The sequence below is a fragment of the Saimiri boliviensis genome, chromosome 9 (genome assembly GCF_048565385.1).
Source record: "Saimiri boliviensis isolate mSaiBol1 chromosome 9, mSaiBol1.pri, whole genome shotgun sequence".
NCBI lineage: Eukaryota > Metazoa > Chordata > Mammalia > Primates > Cebidae > Saimiri > Saimiri boliviensis.
Genome location: NC_133457.1, coordinates 126,558,709 through 126,571,773, shown reverse-complemented (window position 1 = coordinate 126,571,773; position 13,065 = coordinate 126,558,709). Strand labels below are relative to the sequence as shown.

The 13,065-nt window shown below is 66.1% G+C and overlaps 1 protein-coding gene across 12 annotated transcripts in view; it reads left to right on the top strand.

Moving 5' to 3' along the window:
• Positions 1 to 13,065, top strand: part of KCNQ2 (potassium voltage-gated channel subfamily Q member 2) — a 70,182-nt gene that overhangs the window by 16,778 nt on the left and 40,339 nt on the right. For all 12 annotated transcript variants that reach the window (XM_074406769.1, XM_039479508.2, XM_039479502.2 and 9 more), the window contains exons 2-5: positions 9,088 to 9,178; positions 10,712 to 10,838; positions 11,198 to 11,373; positions 12,322 to 12,447. In XM_074406769.1, coding sequence (XP_074262870.1) covers positions 9,088 to 9,178; positions 10,712 to 10,838; positions 11,198 to 11,373; positions 12,322 to 12,447 — 520 coding nt within the window. The remainder of the gene's footprint in view (positions 1 to 9,087; positions 9,179 to 10,711; positions 10,839 to 11,197; positions 11,374 to 12,321; positions 12,448 to 13,065) is intronic.

The following is a 13,065-nucleotide window of genomic DNA, read 5'->3' as shown; positions in this document are numbered from 1 at the left end:
CCCCGTCCTCCCTCCCCCTCCCCGTCCTCCCTCCATCCTCCCCGTCCTCCCTCCATCCTCCCCGTCCTCCCTCGTCCTCCCCCCCCCTCCCCGTCCTCCCTCCCCTCCCCGTCCTCCCTCCCCTCCCCGTCCTCCCTCCCCCCTCCCCGTCCTCCCTCCCCCTCCCCGTCCTCCCTCCCCCCTCCCCGTCCTCCCTCCATCCTCCCCGTCCTCCCCCATCCTCCCCGTCCTCCCTCCCCCATCCTCCCCGTCCTCCCTCCCCCATCCTCCCCGTCCTCCCTCCCCCATCCTCCCCGTCCTCCCTCCCCCATCCTCCCCGTCCTCCCTCCCCCTCCCCGTCCTCCCTCCCCCCTCCCGTCCTCCCTCCCCCTCCTCGTCCTCCCTCCCCCCTCCCCGTCCTCCCTCCCCCCTCCCCGTCCTCCCTCCCCCTCCTCGTCCTCCCTCCCTCCTCCCCGTCCTCCCTCCGTCTCCCATTCTCTTACTGCCCTCCCCCATGCTTCCGCCCTCCCACTGTCCTCCCTCTGACCTCTCTTCCTCAGGGAGGGAGGACGGCCTTTTTTTTCTTTTCTTGCAGACGTGGCTGCTGCTGGGGCAGGAGGGGTGGGGTGGGGTGGGGTGGGGTGGGCCTCTCCGTGCCCAGAGCTCCTCGGGGCCTGAGTTTGCCTGTGGGTTTTGGGAGACGTGGTTGGGGTGCTGCTCAGCTGAGCTGTGCGGTCCCGGCCCCTGGGAGCTCCCCACACCCTCCGACTGCCTGCCCCAGGCCTTTGTTCTCTCTCAAGGGCTGGGGGTGGTCCCTGGCGCGACCCACTGCCGTGTCCTCCGGAGAGTCTGTCGGGAGTCAGAAGGGGCTGAGGCGGGAAGGCGGGCTGCCCCTGTGGAGCCAGCGAGACCCCAGCCAAGTGCGTCACGGTGGGCTGCGTTCCCCGGCTTAGCCCCCACGCCATGGGCCTGGGTCTGAGGGTGGTGATGGCCCCCACCCCGGGATGTCCCTGGCTCTTAGGGAGTGTCTGTCCCACATCAGGACGCTGTGCCTGGGACCCTGAGAAAACGCAGCCCGGGAGTTTGCCCCGCGTTCCTGGGGAGCCTCCCCTCCTGAAGCCCGAGCCTGGAGGGTGCCATCAAGGGTCTCCTGCCGCCCTCTCCCTCCCCTGCGTCAGAGGCAGAGCCCCTCACCCACCTCAGTGAGCCTCAGTTTCTCTTTCTGTAAGGTGGGCGTGAGTGTGCGTGTCTTGGGGACACGCCGTGTGGGGAGGCCTGGAAACCCCTGTGTCTTCCCCACAGCTCAGCCGATTGGGTGGCGGGGCAGCGATTTGGGACTGTGCCCTTCGGAGGCTTCTTCCCTGGTGTCCCTGGGGCCTGAGGCCGTGGCCGCGGCACCGGGATCATTTCGTCCCCCACACGGGCCCAGGCGCACCTGAGCCACCTCCTCCCTCCCCCGCGGCTCCTCCCGGGCGTCGGTCTCTCTGCCTTTCCTGCACCGGCTGCCCCCCGCGGTGCCATCTGTGCCGTCTGTTCCAAAAACTTCAAAAACAACACTGGGAGCTGTGGCCCGCACTTTCTGGGTGGGGCCGAGGTGGGAGGGGCGGCTCCCGGGGTCCGCGGCCGTCGGGGCGGGGGCGGGAGCAGGTGGGCGGAGGCTGAGCTGGAAGGAGCGCGAGCCTTCCGAGGGGCTGGCTGCAGGAGATGCATCTTCTCCCCGCGCCCTGGCTCTGGTCCTCCTGGTCCCTGCCCGCACCGTCTCCGGGCTTTCTGAAATGGTTCGAGAAGCCTGGTCGCCAGGGACCGGGGCCTCGTTCTTTCTTCATTTGGAGGAAGAGTCCTTGCAGCCCGAGGAGCTGGCCTGCCTGGACGCAGCAGCCAGGGCTCAGAAGTCGAGTCTGTGGGGCCGTCCCCGCCCCCACCCCGCCTGTTCTCAAATCTGGTCAGCGTCACCCTGGGCCGGACACGCCCGCCCTTCTCTCTCTAGGCCTCCCCAGCTGCTCCTCTCCCCTGTCCGCCTGTGGCCAAGTCCTTTTTAGCCTGTAGGGCACTCCCTCCCGCTGTACACACCAACTCCGGGAAGCCCACGGATTGCGCTCGTGGCTCTGCCGGGCTGAGCTGTGTCCCCGAGCCCCTCCTGTGATGGGTGACGCCCTCTGTGTCCCCACGGTGCCTCCCAAGCCTCTGGGCTTCTGACCAGGAAGCCAGGGACCTCTCCATCCTCCCCTGCTCCGACCCCGCCGAGAGTCCAGAGAAAACCCCGTCAGGCAGAGAGCCGCCCACAGAAACCCCGCTAGGCAGACAGAGAATCACCCGCAGCAGGCGCACGAGACGTCTGCACGTTTTTCCCTGGGCTCAGTTAATTGAAGAACTTGGCCAGCGAGCACAGGAAATTAATCGCGGCTTGGAAATGGGACGTCCCTGGCGTGTGGTTTGCCTGCCCGGGCCTCGGCACCGCTGCCAGCGCCCCTGCCTGCAGCAGGGAGCTTCCGGGTCGGGGCAGAGGCCTCGGGGTCCACCTCACGTATGGGTGGGGCCGAGTGCCCCCTGGCGACAGCACCTCAGGGCCAGTGCCTTCCTGCTGGAGGCTGGGGCTCGTGGGGGCGGGAGGAGGACCCTTGTCTCCTGGGGGGCCTCCTTGGGACCCGGATCCGCCGACGCAGGGCGTTCCTGGTGCTGCTTCGCCCACGTCCACGACGGGTGGCAGCCGGATAGGGCGGGACGGGCGGCAGCTCGTGGTTTTGGGGGTGGCGGTGAGGGGTGCATGGGGGGCAGGCGCTGGCTCTTGGACCTGGGTCAGCCCCCCAGCCGCTCAGCCTGCCCGGCCTCCGCGTGCAGCAGTGTGCTTCGAGCTCCCCGCACAGTCCCGGACCCGCCCCTCAGCCTGAGGGGCTCCTGCCGCACCCCGACCCCTGCCCCTGCGGCTGGAGCGCCACTGGCATGTCGCCCCGGGCCGAGGCGTCCTCGCTGTCTTCGGGGAGGCTCCCGGTTCCCAAGAGGTGGGTCCCGGTGGGGGCCGGCCGGTGGGCGGGCGCGTGGCCTGGACCTGCCCTGGAGCCGCGGGCAGGAGACCCGGGTCTCCCCACGACTGTCCTCGGACGCCAGTGAGGGCGTTCTGTGCCCGCACCGCCGAATCAGCCCGTCCCGCCGCAGGCCAGGCCTCTGGCCGACGGCCCCGTGTCCTCTTCCACCCTGGGTGGCCGTCTTACACATCCCGCGGGCCGCGCTGGCGACCACACAGCTGCCTCGATGCTGCTGTGCAGGTGAGTTCCGGCGTGACGGGCGCTTAGGTCAGCAGACGTTGAGTCAGGCCAGTGACCCTCCGCCCTGGGGTGGGCCTCGTCCCGGCAGCTGAGGCCTAGAGAGAAAAGACAGAGGCTTCTGGAAGAAAGCGAGCTCTCCTCGAGGCGGCAGCGTGGACGCCGTGCCGAGTTTCCAGCCTGCTCTGTGGGCCCTGGACTCGGATGGCGGCATCGGCTCTTGCTGGGAGCTCCGGCCGCCCGCGACTCGCAGCTCCCACGCGCGCAGGGGCCTGTTCCTCAAAGGCAGTCCCCATGTGGCTGGTGAGGCGCCGGCTCTGCGGTCGGCCCCGTTTCTTGGAGAGCGTGGTGGGACGTGGCTGCGTGGGCCTCTGGCCCGGAGGGAGCCACCTGCCCTGCCCGGCCTGGAGCAGACCTGGGGAGACGTCTCCGAGAGGGGCCTGTGCGGCCAGAGGTGGTTGGGGCCGAAAGGGCCCCGGGCGTCCGCAGACGAGACCAGCTGCTCTGGCGGCCACGCTCCCGCTGGGCACAGGTGGACGGGCCCGTGTGAGCAGCGAGTGCAGCGGCTGGAGCGACGGCTTCGTCACGGTCCTCAGCAGGAAAGCAAACAACCCCCCGCACCCACCTCCTTTGGAAGGTCCCGAGGAGCCGGTCCGACCGTGAGAACGTGTCCAGAAGGAAATGAAAAGAAGGAAGCACGTGTTCTGCCTTTCCGTGGGGACTGAGGGTGACCGATGGCCGCTCTCTTTCTAGAAATTTCTCTTTAGAAAGGCCTTCACCTGGGGAATAAGGCGTGAGGGACGGACTCCCTCTGCAGCCGCTGTCATCCGTGGGCTCCACAGGACGCCAACGTGGGGGCCGTGGGCACTGGCCGTCACTGGCTTTTTAAGGGTCGTAGGGAAGCTGTGGCCGCGCTTTACCAAGGCCTCGCTCAGAGGCGGGCACGGGGTTACGGCTTCTCCGCGGCGTGGGGCTGGGGCGTCTTCAGGGTGCGTGTGGGTGGAATCCGGACTTGGGCTCGCGCTAGAGGTGCTGAGGTTTCGCGAGACGCGTTAAGACGTGTCCCCTGCCCCTTCGCCCATGGTTTTGCTGCCCGGTGGGCAGAGCCTTCGAAGGCGGGGTCCCCGCCGCCTGTGGCTGAGCAGGGCCAGGTCTCCACTGGCTCTGGTGCTGGGATGGGCAGGTTGTGGGGCTGACCTTGGCCCAGCCGCCTGTGCCTCCGCCTCAGACCGCATGGCCCTGTGTGCTTCTGAAACACGGCCGTGCCCTTCCCGGGCAGGTCTCAGGGGGACCGCCCTGTCCCCCGTCTTCCCTTCCCGGGCCGTGCAGCAGAGGCCGCTGCTGGGGAGCCGGAAGGCAGAGCTGTGGGGACCGCGTCTGCCCAGGCTGGAGGACTCAGGGACTTGGGGGGGCTCCAGCGGGCTGGAGGGGGGCTGCAGGGGGCCATGCGGCCTCTCCACATCTGGGTGGTGTTTGTGGGGGAGATGACGGTCTGGGCAGAGGGAAGCAGTGCGGGTGCCCGTGGGTGAATCGAGCCTGGAGCGGCACGAACGCCCTCTCGTTCTCGGCCGGGGGCAGCTCTCCCGAGGCCCCAATGCTGGAGGCACTTTGTACACAGGATGGGCTCGACGTGAGGTCCACGTGGTTTCCGTCTGTCCACAAGGTCAGGCTTTTATTGATGCTGTTTCAGTCAAGCCACGAGCTTCGTGGAGTCACGGCCACACTGCGGTCACGGCCACGCCACGTGGGTCAGTGCTGCGAACCGTATCCCACCAGGGCACACGTGTTCCACCACAAAGTCAGGTTTGACATCAGGAGGAAGAAGACACAGAGGGTCGGAAGCCACCTGGAGGCCTGGCCTGGGCTGCCGCAGCCGCCGTGAAGACAGGCCTCCAGGGAGAGCGGAGCCGGAGCGGGGCCGTGCGTGTCCTTTTCTGGTTGGACTTGGTCCTTATTTTTTTATTTGTTTCTTTCTTTCTTTCTTTTTTTTTTTTTTTGAGACAGAATCTTGCTGTATCGCCCAGGCTGGAGTGCAGTGGCCTGATCTCGGTTCACTGCAGCATCCGCCTCTCGGTTCAAGCGATTCTGCTGCCTCAGCCTCCCGAGTAGCTGGAATGACAGGCGTGAGCCACCACGTCCAGCTCATTTTTGTGTTTTTACTAGAGACGAGGTTTCATCGTGTTGGCCAGGCTGGTCTCGAGCTCCTGACCTCAGGTGATCCACCCGCCTCGGCCTCCCAGAGTGCTGGGATTACAGGCGTGAGCCACCGCGCCCGGCCAGTTTTCTTTTTCTTTTTTGTTCTTCAACAAAACATCTTTTCCTCCTTCACAGAGTGCTTTGTGAAAAACACATGGAGTCTTTTTCTAAGATGGAGTTAGTCACGCCGAGGGCTCTCTGCACAGGCCTGCCCTCCCTTGCTTCTGAGCTCCGCAGCCCCGGCTCCACAGACACGGCCCTGCCAGCTGTCACCCCGACGCCTGCCACTCTTGTCCAGCCTTGACCCCACCGTGACCCTGTGTGACCTCTGGGCTAGCGACCTCCTGGCTCCCCCCACCCTCCCAGGCGTCTTCTCAGGCCCCGCCCCTGGGGCTGACCTCGGTGCCCAGTGATGCCTCCGGGAGTCCTGGTCCTTGCCTGGGGCATCCATGGCCTCCCACACCTGGGGCAGCTCCGGGGGGCAGCGGGGCGGGCATCAGTGCTGCCTCATTCCTAGAAGGCTGAAGCCACTTGGGGAGGGAGGTCCAGCCCTGACCCCCAGTGTGGGGACCTTGCCTGGCGTGGGTGCTGTGCCTGTGACTTCCGAAAGAGTAGCAGGCTTCATCTAGGTCCCTCTGGAGCAGCAGGAGGAGGGTTTGGGGTACCTGGGGGCTTGGGTTACGGAGAGGTGGTGAGGCGGGGTGTGGGTGGTGCAGGGCCTGTAGAGGCAGAGGGCAGCAGGCTCCTGGAGCACGATGGGTGAAGGGTCCCAGGGCGGGGGTGGTGCAGGGCTGGGCACTGCATGTGGTTGCTGGTGCGTGGCACCCACGGTGCAGGATGGGGCCCGCTCTGAGTGTGGCATGTCAGATGTGGGCTCAATTATCTGCTGGAATTGCTGCTACCGCCCAGTGGGCCGATCCCAGTTAGGGGGCTCGGAGCCTGAGCCTGGGGTGATTGGGACCCCAGGTTTGTGCCCGGATGGCCTGGTCCTGTCCTTCTGCCTCTGTGGCCAAAGTCTGAGAACTCTCCCTGCCGGCTGAGACGCTGGGGCTTCCCCGTCTCCCGGCCGAAGCGCTCAGCCGTCGGTGAGTCCTCTCCCCGCTGCTCTCCAGGGGCGCTCCTGAGAGACAGAAGCCGTGAGCGGAGTCGGGTGCTCTTCCCACCAGGCACTTCGGCCAACGCTCATCTCTGCTCCCCAAACCCTCCAGACCCTCCAGACCCCGCTGCTGACGCTGACCTCTGCTCCCTAAATAGCGCCTCGCACCAAAGACTTGTTTTGTTTTTTTCCTTTTGATCCGTGGCAGCTTCTGTCACAGCCACCTGGGTTGGAGTAGCACGTGGCCACAGCGTGGTGGAGTCAGGTGTGGGCTCAGAGCAGGGACACACTCATGCCCGTCAGCTGCTAATAGCCTGAAAGGTCAGGGATCTTTCATTTGCAAGCGGCAGAGAACAAATCCAAAGTTTCGTTAAGTAATGGGCTTATATAATGTCAAAGTCCAAGGGGCTTCAGGCACAGCTGGATCCAGGTGCTCACATTACATGTCTTTATGATTCTTCCCCGGTCCCTCGGTGCTGGCTTCTTTGTGGTGACCTCATTTTCAGGCAGGTTTTCCTGTGCCCACCTGTCCAGTGCCCCAGGCCTGCCTCCTCCTAGTTGGCGGCCTCGGTGGGAAGGGGGTGCCGTTTGCCTGGTAGTTCCAGCGGAGGTTCTGGGGCCAGCACTCACTGGCAGGGGTTGGCCAGGCCTCAATCCCATGAGCACCTCCGTGCCCCCAGCGAAGCTGTGATGGGAGGGTGGGTCTGGGCAGGCGCTGTGGTGCCCAAAGCTCCAGCGATGGGGGGGTGTGTCTGGGCTGAAGAGAGCCCCCGGCATGCCCGTGCCAGTGGCCAGCCCCCCGGCCCTGCAGGCCAGGGCATCCAGGGGGTATTTCCTCCGTGGGAGCGCGGAGAGGGGAGCGGGGGCAGTGCCCTGGAACCCAGGCAGGGCTGTGGCGCTGCTTCGGGGATGGGAGGGAAGGGATTCTGTGTGTGGGGAACCTCCCTCCCCCAGCAGTCCCCTGGACGTGGGATGGAGGAAGGGTTCGGGTTTGAGTCTGCGGGGCAGGGCCGTGCCGCCGGGGGCGGGGGGTGATGGTGAGTGCGGAGACAGCGCCGGGGCGGGGACACGGGGCGGTGGCCGCTCTGGCTCGGTCCCTGCCGGCTCCTGGTCTGAGCATCGTTGGAACGAGAGGCAGCACCGCTGTCAGGGGAAAGGCAACGCTTCTCTCCCGTTGCCAGGAACCAGGGCTTGTTCCATGAGTGGCCTCCGCTATGGTTGTGGCCAAGGACCCGGACGTTGGACACGTCCCCTGCGCATCCCAGGACACGTGTGAGAAATGGCAAGGGGATGAAGCATTTGCTTCCTGAGAAGTGGGTTTCTCTCTCGCGTGCTTTCCGTGACTTCCACGGCGGGGGCTGCTTTCCTGCCGAAGCGGCAGCTTGAGGCTCTGGGAGGCTCAGCTTTGCTCCCAGGAAGAGCTGGGAGATTTTCTGTCTCTTCTATGTGGGTGGCCTTGCTGCAGCCACAGCTGGGCAGGCACCTCCCGTCTGCAGCTTTCTGGGTGGGCAAGGGAGCAAGTGAATCACAGCCACTTGTATCAGAGGAGGACGCAGGGCCGAGAAAACGTCATGCATTTGGGCCGGGCGCGGTGGCTCACACCTGTAATCCCAGTGCTTTGCTGGGCCGAGGCAGGAGGATCACCTGAGTCCAGGAGTTCGAGACCAGCCTGGCCAATGTGGTGAAACTCTGTCTCCGCTAAAAAATACAAGAATTAGCCGGGCGTGGTGGTGCTCACCTGTCATCCCAGCAACTCGGGAGGCTGAGGCAGGAGAATCGCCTGAACCTGGGGGGTAGAGGTTGCAGTGAGCCGAGATCGTGCCACTGCACTCCAGCCTGGTGACAGAGCGAAACTCTGTCTGGAAAAAACAGCACCAACTACATGTATTTGGGAGAATTTTGGTGTGGCTGAGAACTTGACCATCTGAGGGGAGGTTGAAAAGGGTTAGAGAGAGAGTCAGGTGGTCCTGTGGGAAGAGGGTGGGAAGGGCAGTCACGGTGGGAATCACTGGCAGGAGGAGGCGCCTGTGAGCAGGAGGAAGGAGAAACTGAGCCTCCTGGCAGCCAGGGAGAGGCCGGAAAGCAGGTGACCCAAGGAGCTCTTGGCGCTTGGCTCTGGATTTGACTGGCAGAGGGAAGCTCTCTGCATCAGGGTCTGGAGAGGAGATAGATGGGCGACTGTGGGGGGAGGGGAGGGTTGGTCCGGAGCCTTCTGCCCCGAGGGTGTTGCTTTTCCTGCTTCTGCAGCAGCTGATGGGCAGGCCTGGCTGTTCCCATTTGACTCCGAGTTTTGGAGACTTTCCCGAAGGATGAGGCTGCCAGGCTGAAGCCAGACAGAGGGGGCGGGGCCGGCATGGAGAGCGGGGGCACGTCCTGGGGTGGGGGGGCAGCCGCGCACCGTGCCGCCGTGGAGTTCCGGGGTCCCAGAACTGAGGGGTGCCCTCTGGCCGGTGGGGGCTCTGGCGGGGTGGGCGGGGAATGGGGCCCTGTGTTCTGGAGACGCAGCCTCGCTGGTGCCCCCGAGGCGCGGCTGACCGCGGGTTCCCTGCCCCCCAGGTTCCTCCTGGTCTTCTCCTGCCTCGTGCTGTCTGTGTTTTCCACCATCAAGGAGTATGAGAAGAGCTCGGAGGGGGCCCTCTACATCCTGGTGAGCCCCGGGCGGGGGTGGTGGGGGCCGGAGGGGCCGGGAAGGAGCCGGAGCTGCCTGGGTGTCTGTCCCCCCATCCTGTTACTATAGAGCCTCTGACGCCCCCGATCCCGGCCTCCTGTAAAGGCCTCCCCGACCCCCACCGCACAACCCCTCTCCCCACCCTGCGCCCTCTGGCCCCGAACCAGCTCCCGAAGCCCCACCTGCCCCCAGCCCCACAGCCCCACCCTGGCTGTGAGTAACTCAGGCCTCGCCTCACCCCTCCTGGTGATGTCACAGCAGCTGACAGCCCCGCCTCCATCCCCCCACCCCGGGTGGGCCCACCCCCCTTTTCCCACCCTCCCATTATCTCCGGAGCCAAAGCCGTGGGGCGTCCCCAGCAGACGGCAGGCGTGGGTGTTGGAGTGGGGGTGGTGACGCTGGCAGCAGCGCTGTGCCAGGGCAGGGTGGGTGCCATGGCAACGGGAGGAAGTACAATTCCTGTGTTGCTGTTGGTAACGGGGTTGGGGGCTCTCAGAGAGACTGGTCCCCACCCGAATGCACCTCCCTCTACTGCCCGCCGTGTCCTTCTGTCCTGGCACTGCCCAAGGTCTGGGTGGAGGCTGTGCCCCTCTTGTAGTTACCTGGGTCCTTCACGGCCCTGCTGTACACCCCAGCTCAGACAGGACCCCCAGCTCAGACAGGACCCCCAGCTCACACAGGGCCCCCCAGCTCAGACAGGCCCCCCACAGCTCAGATAGGGCCCCCAGCTCACACGGGGCCCCCAGCTCACACAGGGCCCCCCAGCTCAGACAGGACCCCCAGCCCAGACAGGACCCCCAGCTCAGACAGGACCCCCAGCCCAGACAGGACCCCCAGCTCAGACAGGACCCCCAGCTCAGACAGGACCCCCAGCTCACACAGGGCCCCCCAGCTCAGACAGGCCCCCCACAGCTCAGATAGGGCCCCCAGCTCACACGGGGCCCCCAGCTCACACAGGGCCCCCTAGCTCAGACAGGACCCCCAGCTCAGACAGGACCCCCAGCCCAGACAGGACCCCCAGCTCAGACAGGGCCCCCAGCTCACACAGGGCCCCCCACAGCTCAGATAGAGCCCCCAGCTCAGACAGGGCCCCCAGCTCAGACAGGACCCCCAGCTCAGACAGGACCCCCAGCTCAGACAGGACCCCCAGCTCACACAGGGCCCCCCAGCTCAGACAGGCCCCCCACAGCTCAGATAGAGCCCCCAGCTCAGACAGGGCCACCCCCGCAAAGCTCAGACAAGCTCCCATTCCAGCTCAGATAGAGCCCCCCACAGCTCAGACAGGGATTGGGGGAGGGTGACCCTGTGGTGTTCCTGGATTCAGGGACCCCAGAGGGTCCAACCCGTCCTGTGCAGAGGCTGGAGAGGGGTCGGGCTAAGCTTGCAGTTTCCCGTGGGGGCCTCCGGTCCCGTGGCCTGGTCTCTGGGCCAGAGCGGCCCCTGTGGGTGCCCAGGCGGGGCCCCCAGGCCCTCCCCCAGGCCTCGCGTGGCCTCAGCTCGCCTCCCCTGCAGGAAATCGTGACCATCGTGGTGTTCGGCGTGGAGTACTTTGTGCGGATCTGGGCCGCAGGCTGCTGCTGCCGTTACCGCGGCTGGAGGGGGAGGCTCAAGTTTGCCCGGAAGCCGTTCTGTGTGATTGGTGAGGCTTGGTGCGGTGTTGGGGCCGGGGACCCAGGCAGGGACTCGGCCCTGGGGGGAGCTGGGGCGTCTGCGTGGGCTCCTTCTGGAAGTTTCTTCTCACCTGCTGACTCGGAGTCGGAGCCTGTGGTTCACTCCACCTGAGTGTCAGGAAGAGGGACGTGGCGCCAGCCTGCCTGTCCCGGGACCCCAGGCAGGGTGGGTGGTGGTAATGGCCTTCCTGAGGCTGGACAGAGCGCACACTGGGCGCGTGTCACGCACCTTCCCGGCCCTCTGCACAGCCTCCTGGAACCCGGGGCTGGGGCTTCCCCGGGGGCCGCAGGGGCAGCCGCAGCTCACCAGCTCCGCGCCGCCTCGCAGACATCATGGTGCTCATCGCCTCCATCGCGGTGCTGGCCGCCGGCTCCCAGGGGAACGTCTTCGCCACGTCCGCGCTCCGGAGCCTGCGCTTCCTGCAGATTCTGCGGATGATCCGCATGGACCGGCGTGGCGGCACCTGGAAGCTGCTGGGCTCGGTGGTCTACGCCCACAGCAAGGTGAGCCGTGGCACCCAGGCTGGGTGGGTGCCCGAGCCCCCCTCTGCCCAGGGTTTGCTCCGAGAGCCCTGGGTGGAGGGAAGGAGGTCAGTGGGGTATGCGGGGCCAGCCCGGGAGGCCTCAGGTGGGGACGCCCCTCCCCCACTGTTCTTCTCGGTGCCTCTTCCCAGGGCCTGGCCCGTCTTTGTCATCTGTCTCCAGAAAGCTGTTTTTTCGAAAGGCCGGGCCAGGCCAGTTCGGCCCCTGCACCCCCGCCCCCTCACTTTCCTGCTGAGAACCCTGGGTTCTGTGGTTGGGTGTCTTCTTCCTGGGTTTCAGTGCCTGGATCAATACGCCGGGCTCCTCACGTGCCTGGTGGTGGTTCAAGCTGCGGCTTGCGGCGGCGGCTGGCCGGGGCCCCCCGGTGATCGAGACCCCATCCTGCCAGACTGTGCTGTCCGCCCACCCTACGAAGGGGTGGGCTTATTTGCTCCAACGGCCCCTCCCCATTTTCTTCCCTCCTGCGCCCTGGCCGGGGGGCGGCTTTGTCTGCAGAACGGGCAGGGCTCAGCCCCCGGGGCCCCTCCCTCCTGGGCGCTGTGGGGTTGGGTGCTGGCTGGAATGGGCACCCTTTCACATCTGCGCCGTGAGGCTCAGGGAGGCTGGGGGAGGGTCTCCACAGTCCCGAGATTCTCCAGCCCCGCCGGCCGCTGGCATAGACGCTGCTGACCCTGGAGGACACGGCGGGCCGGCCGTGCGAGCCGCTGGAGGCGCAGGGGCTGGTGCAGCTACGAGGTGATGCCGGCCGCTGCCCTGGGTTCCCCTGACCCTGTGTGGAGCCTCTGCTGGCCTCGGGAGAGGGGTTCAGCCCCCACATCCCTGGAGACGAAGCCCGGGGCAGGCCGGGGCGAGGCTGCAGTGCTCCGGAGACGGCGGCCCGTGGTGACGGTGATGCCCTCTGCCTGGCAGGAGCTGGTCACTGCCTGGTACATCGGCTTCCTCTGCCTCATCCTGGCCTCGTTCCTGGTGTACTTGGCGGAGAAGGGGGAGAACGACCACTTTGATACCTACGCGGACGCGCTCTGGTGGGGCCTGGTGAGTCATGGGCCTTGCGGCTCTTCCTCTCCCTGACGTCCCGCCTGCCTGCTGGCTGAGGACGCTCCCCCGTCCCACTGCTGGGCCAGCCTCTCCCGGGCCGGGCCGAGCCGGCTCCGTGTGTCTCTTTGGGGCCACCTGCTGGCCGTCTGTGAGGCCAGGCCCCAGCCCAGCCCCCCACGTGTTGGCCGAGTGGCTCAGCCCCTGGGGGAAGGTGTGGGCAGCTCCACCCAGTGCCCAAGCCACACGCAGCTGATCTGAAATTATTTTATGAACTGCATGAGACCCGGACGCTGTCTTCCCAAGCAGGGCTTGGGTGGGGGTTGAGAGCTGAGTGTGCCCGGGGCCCAGGCTGGGGACCAGGTGCACGACCTGGACTCACTGAGCTCCCGGAGCCACGTGTGTGGTTTTGGCCACATGGGGTCAGCGTGGGCCCGGGCATCCTGAGCTGTGGCTGCTTATCTTTAAAGATAAGAAGCTATGACAGCCTTCTTATCTTTAGGACTGGATTGAGATTTTTATTTGGGTTTTTTCGGAGTCATGCTTGTGTAAGGTGAGAATACAGCCGGCTCTGTGCCCGCCGCGCCCTCCCTGGGTCCCCCGTGGTGGATGGGGCCG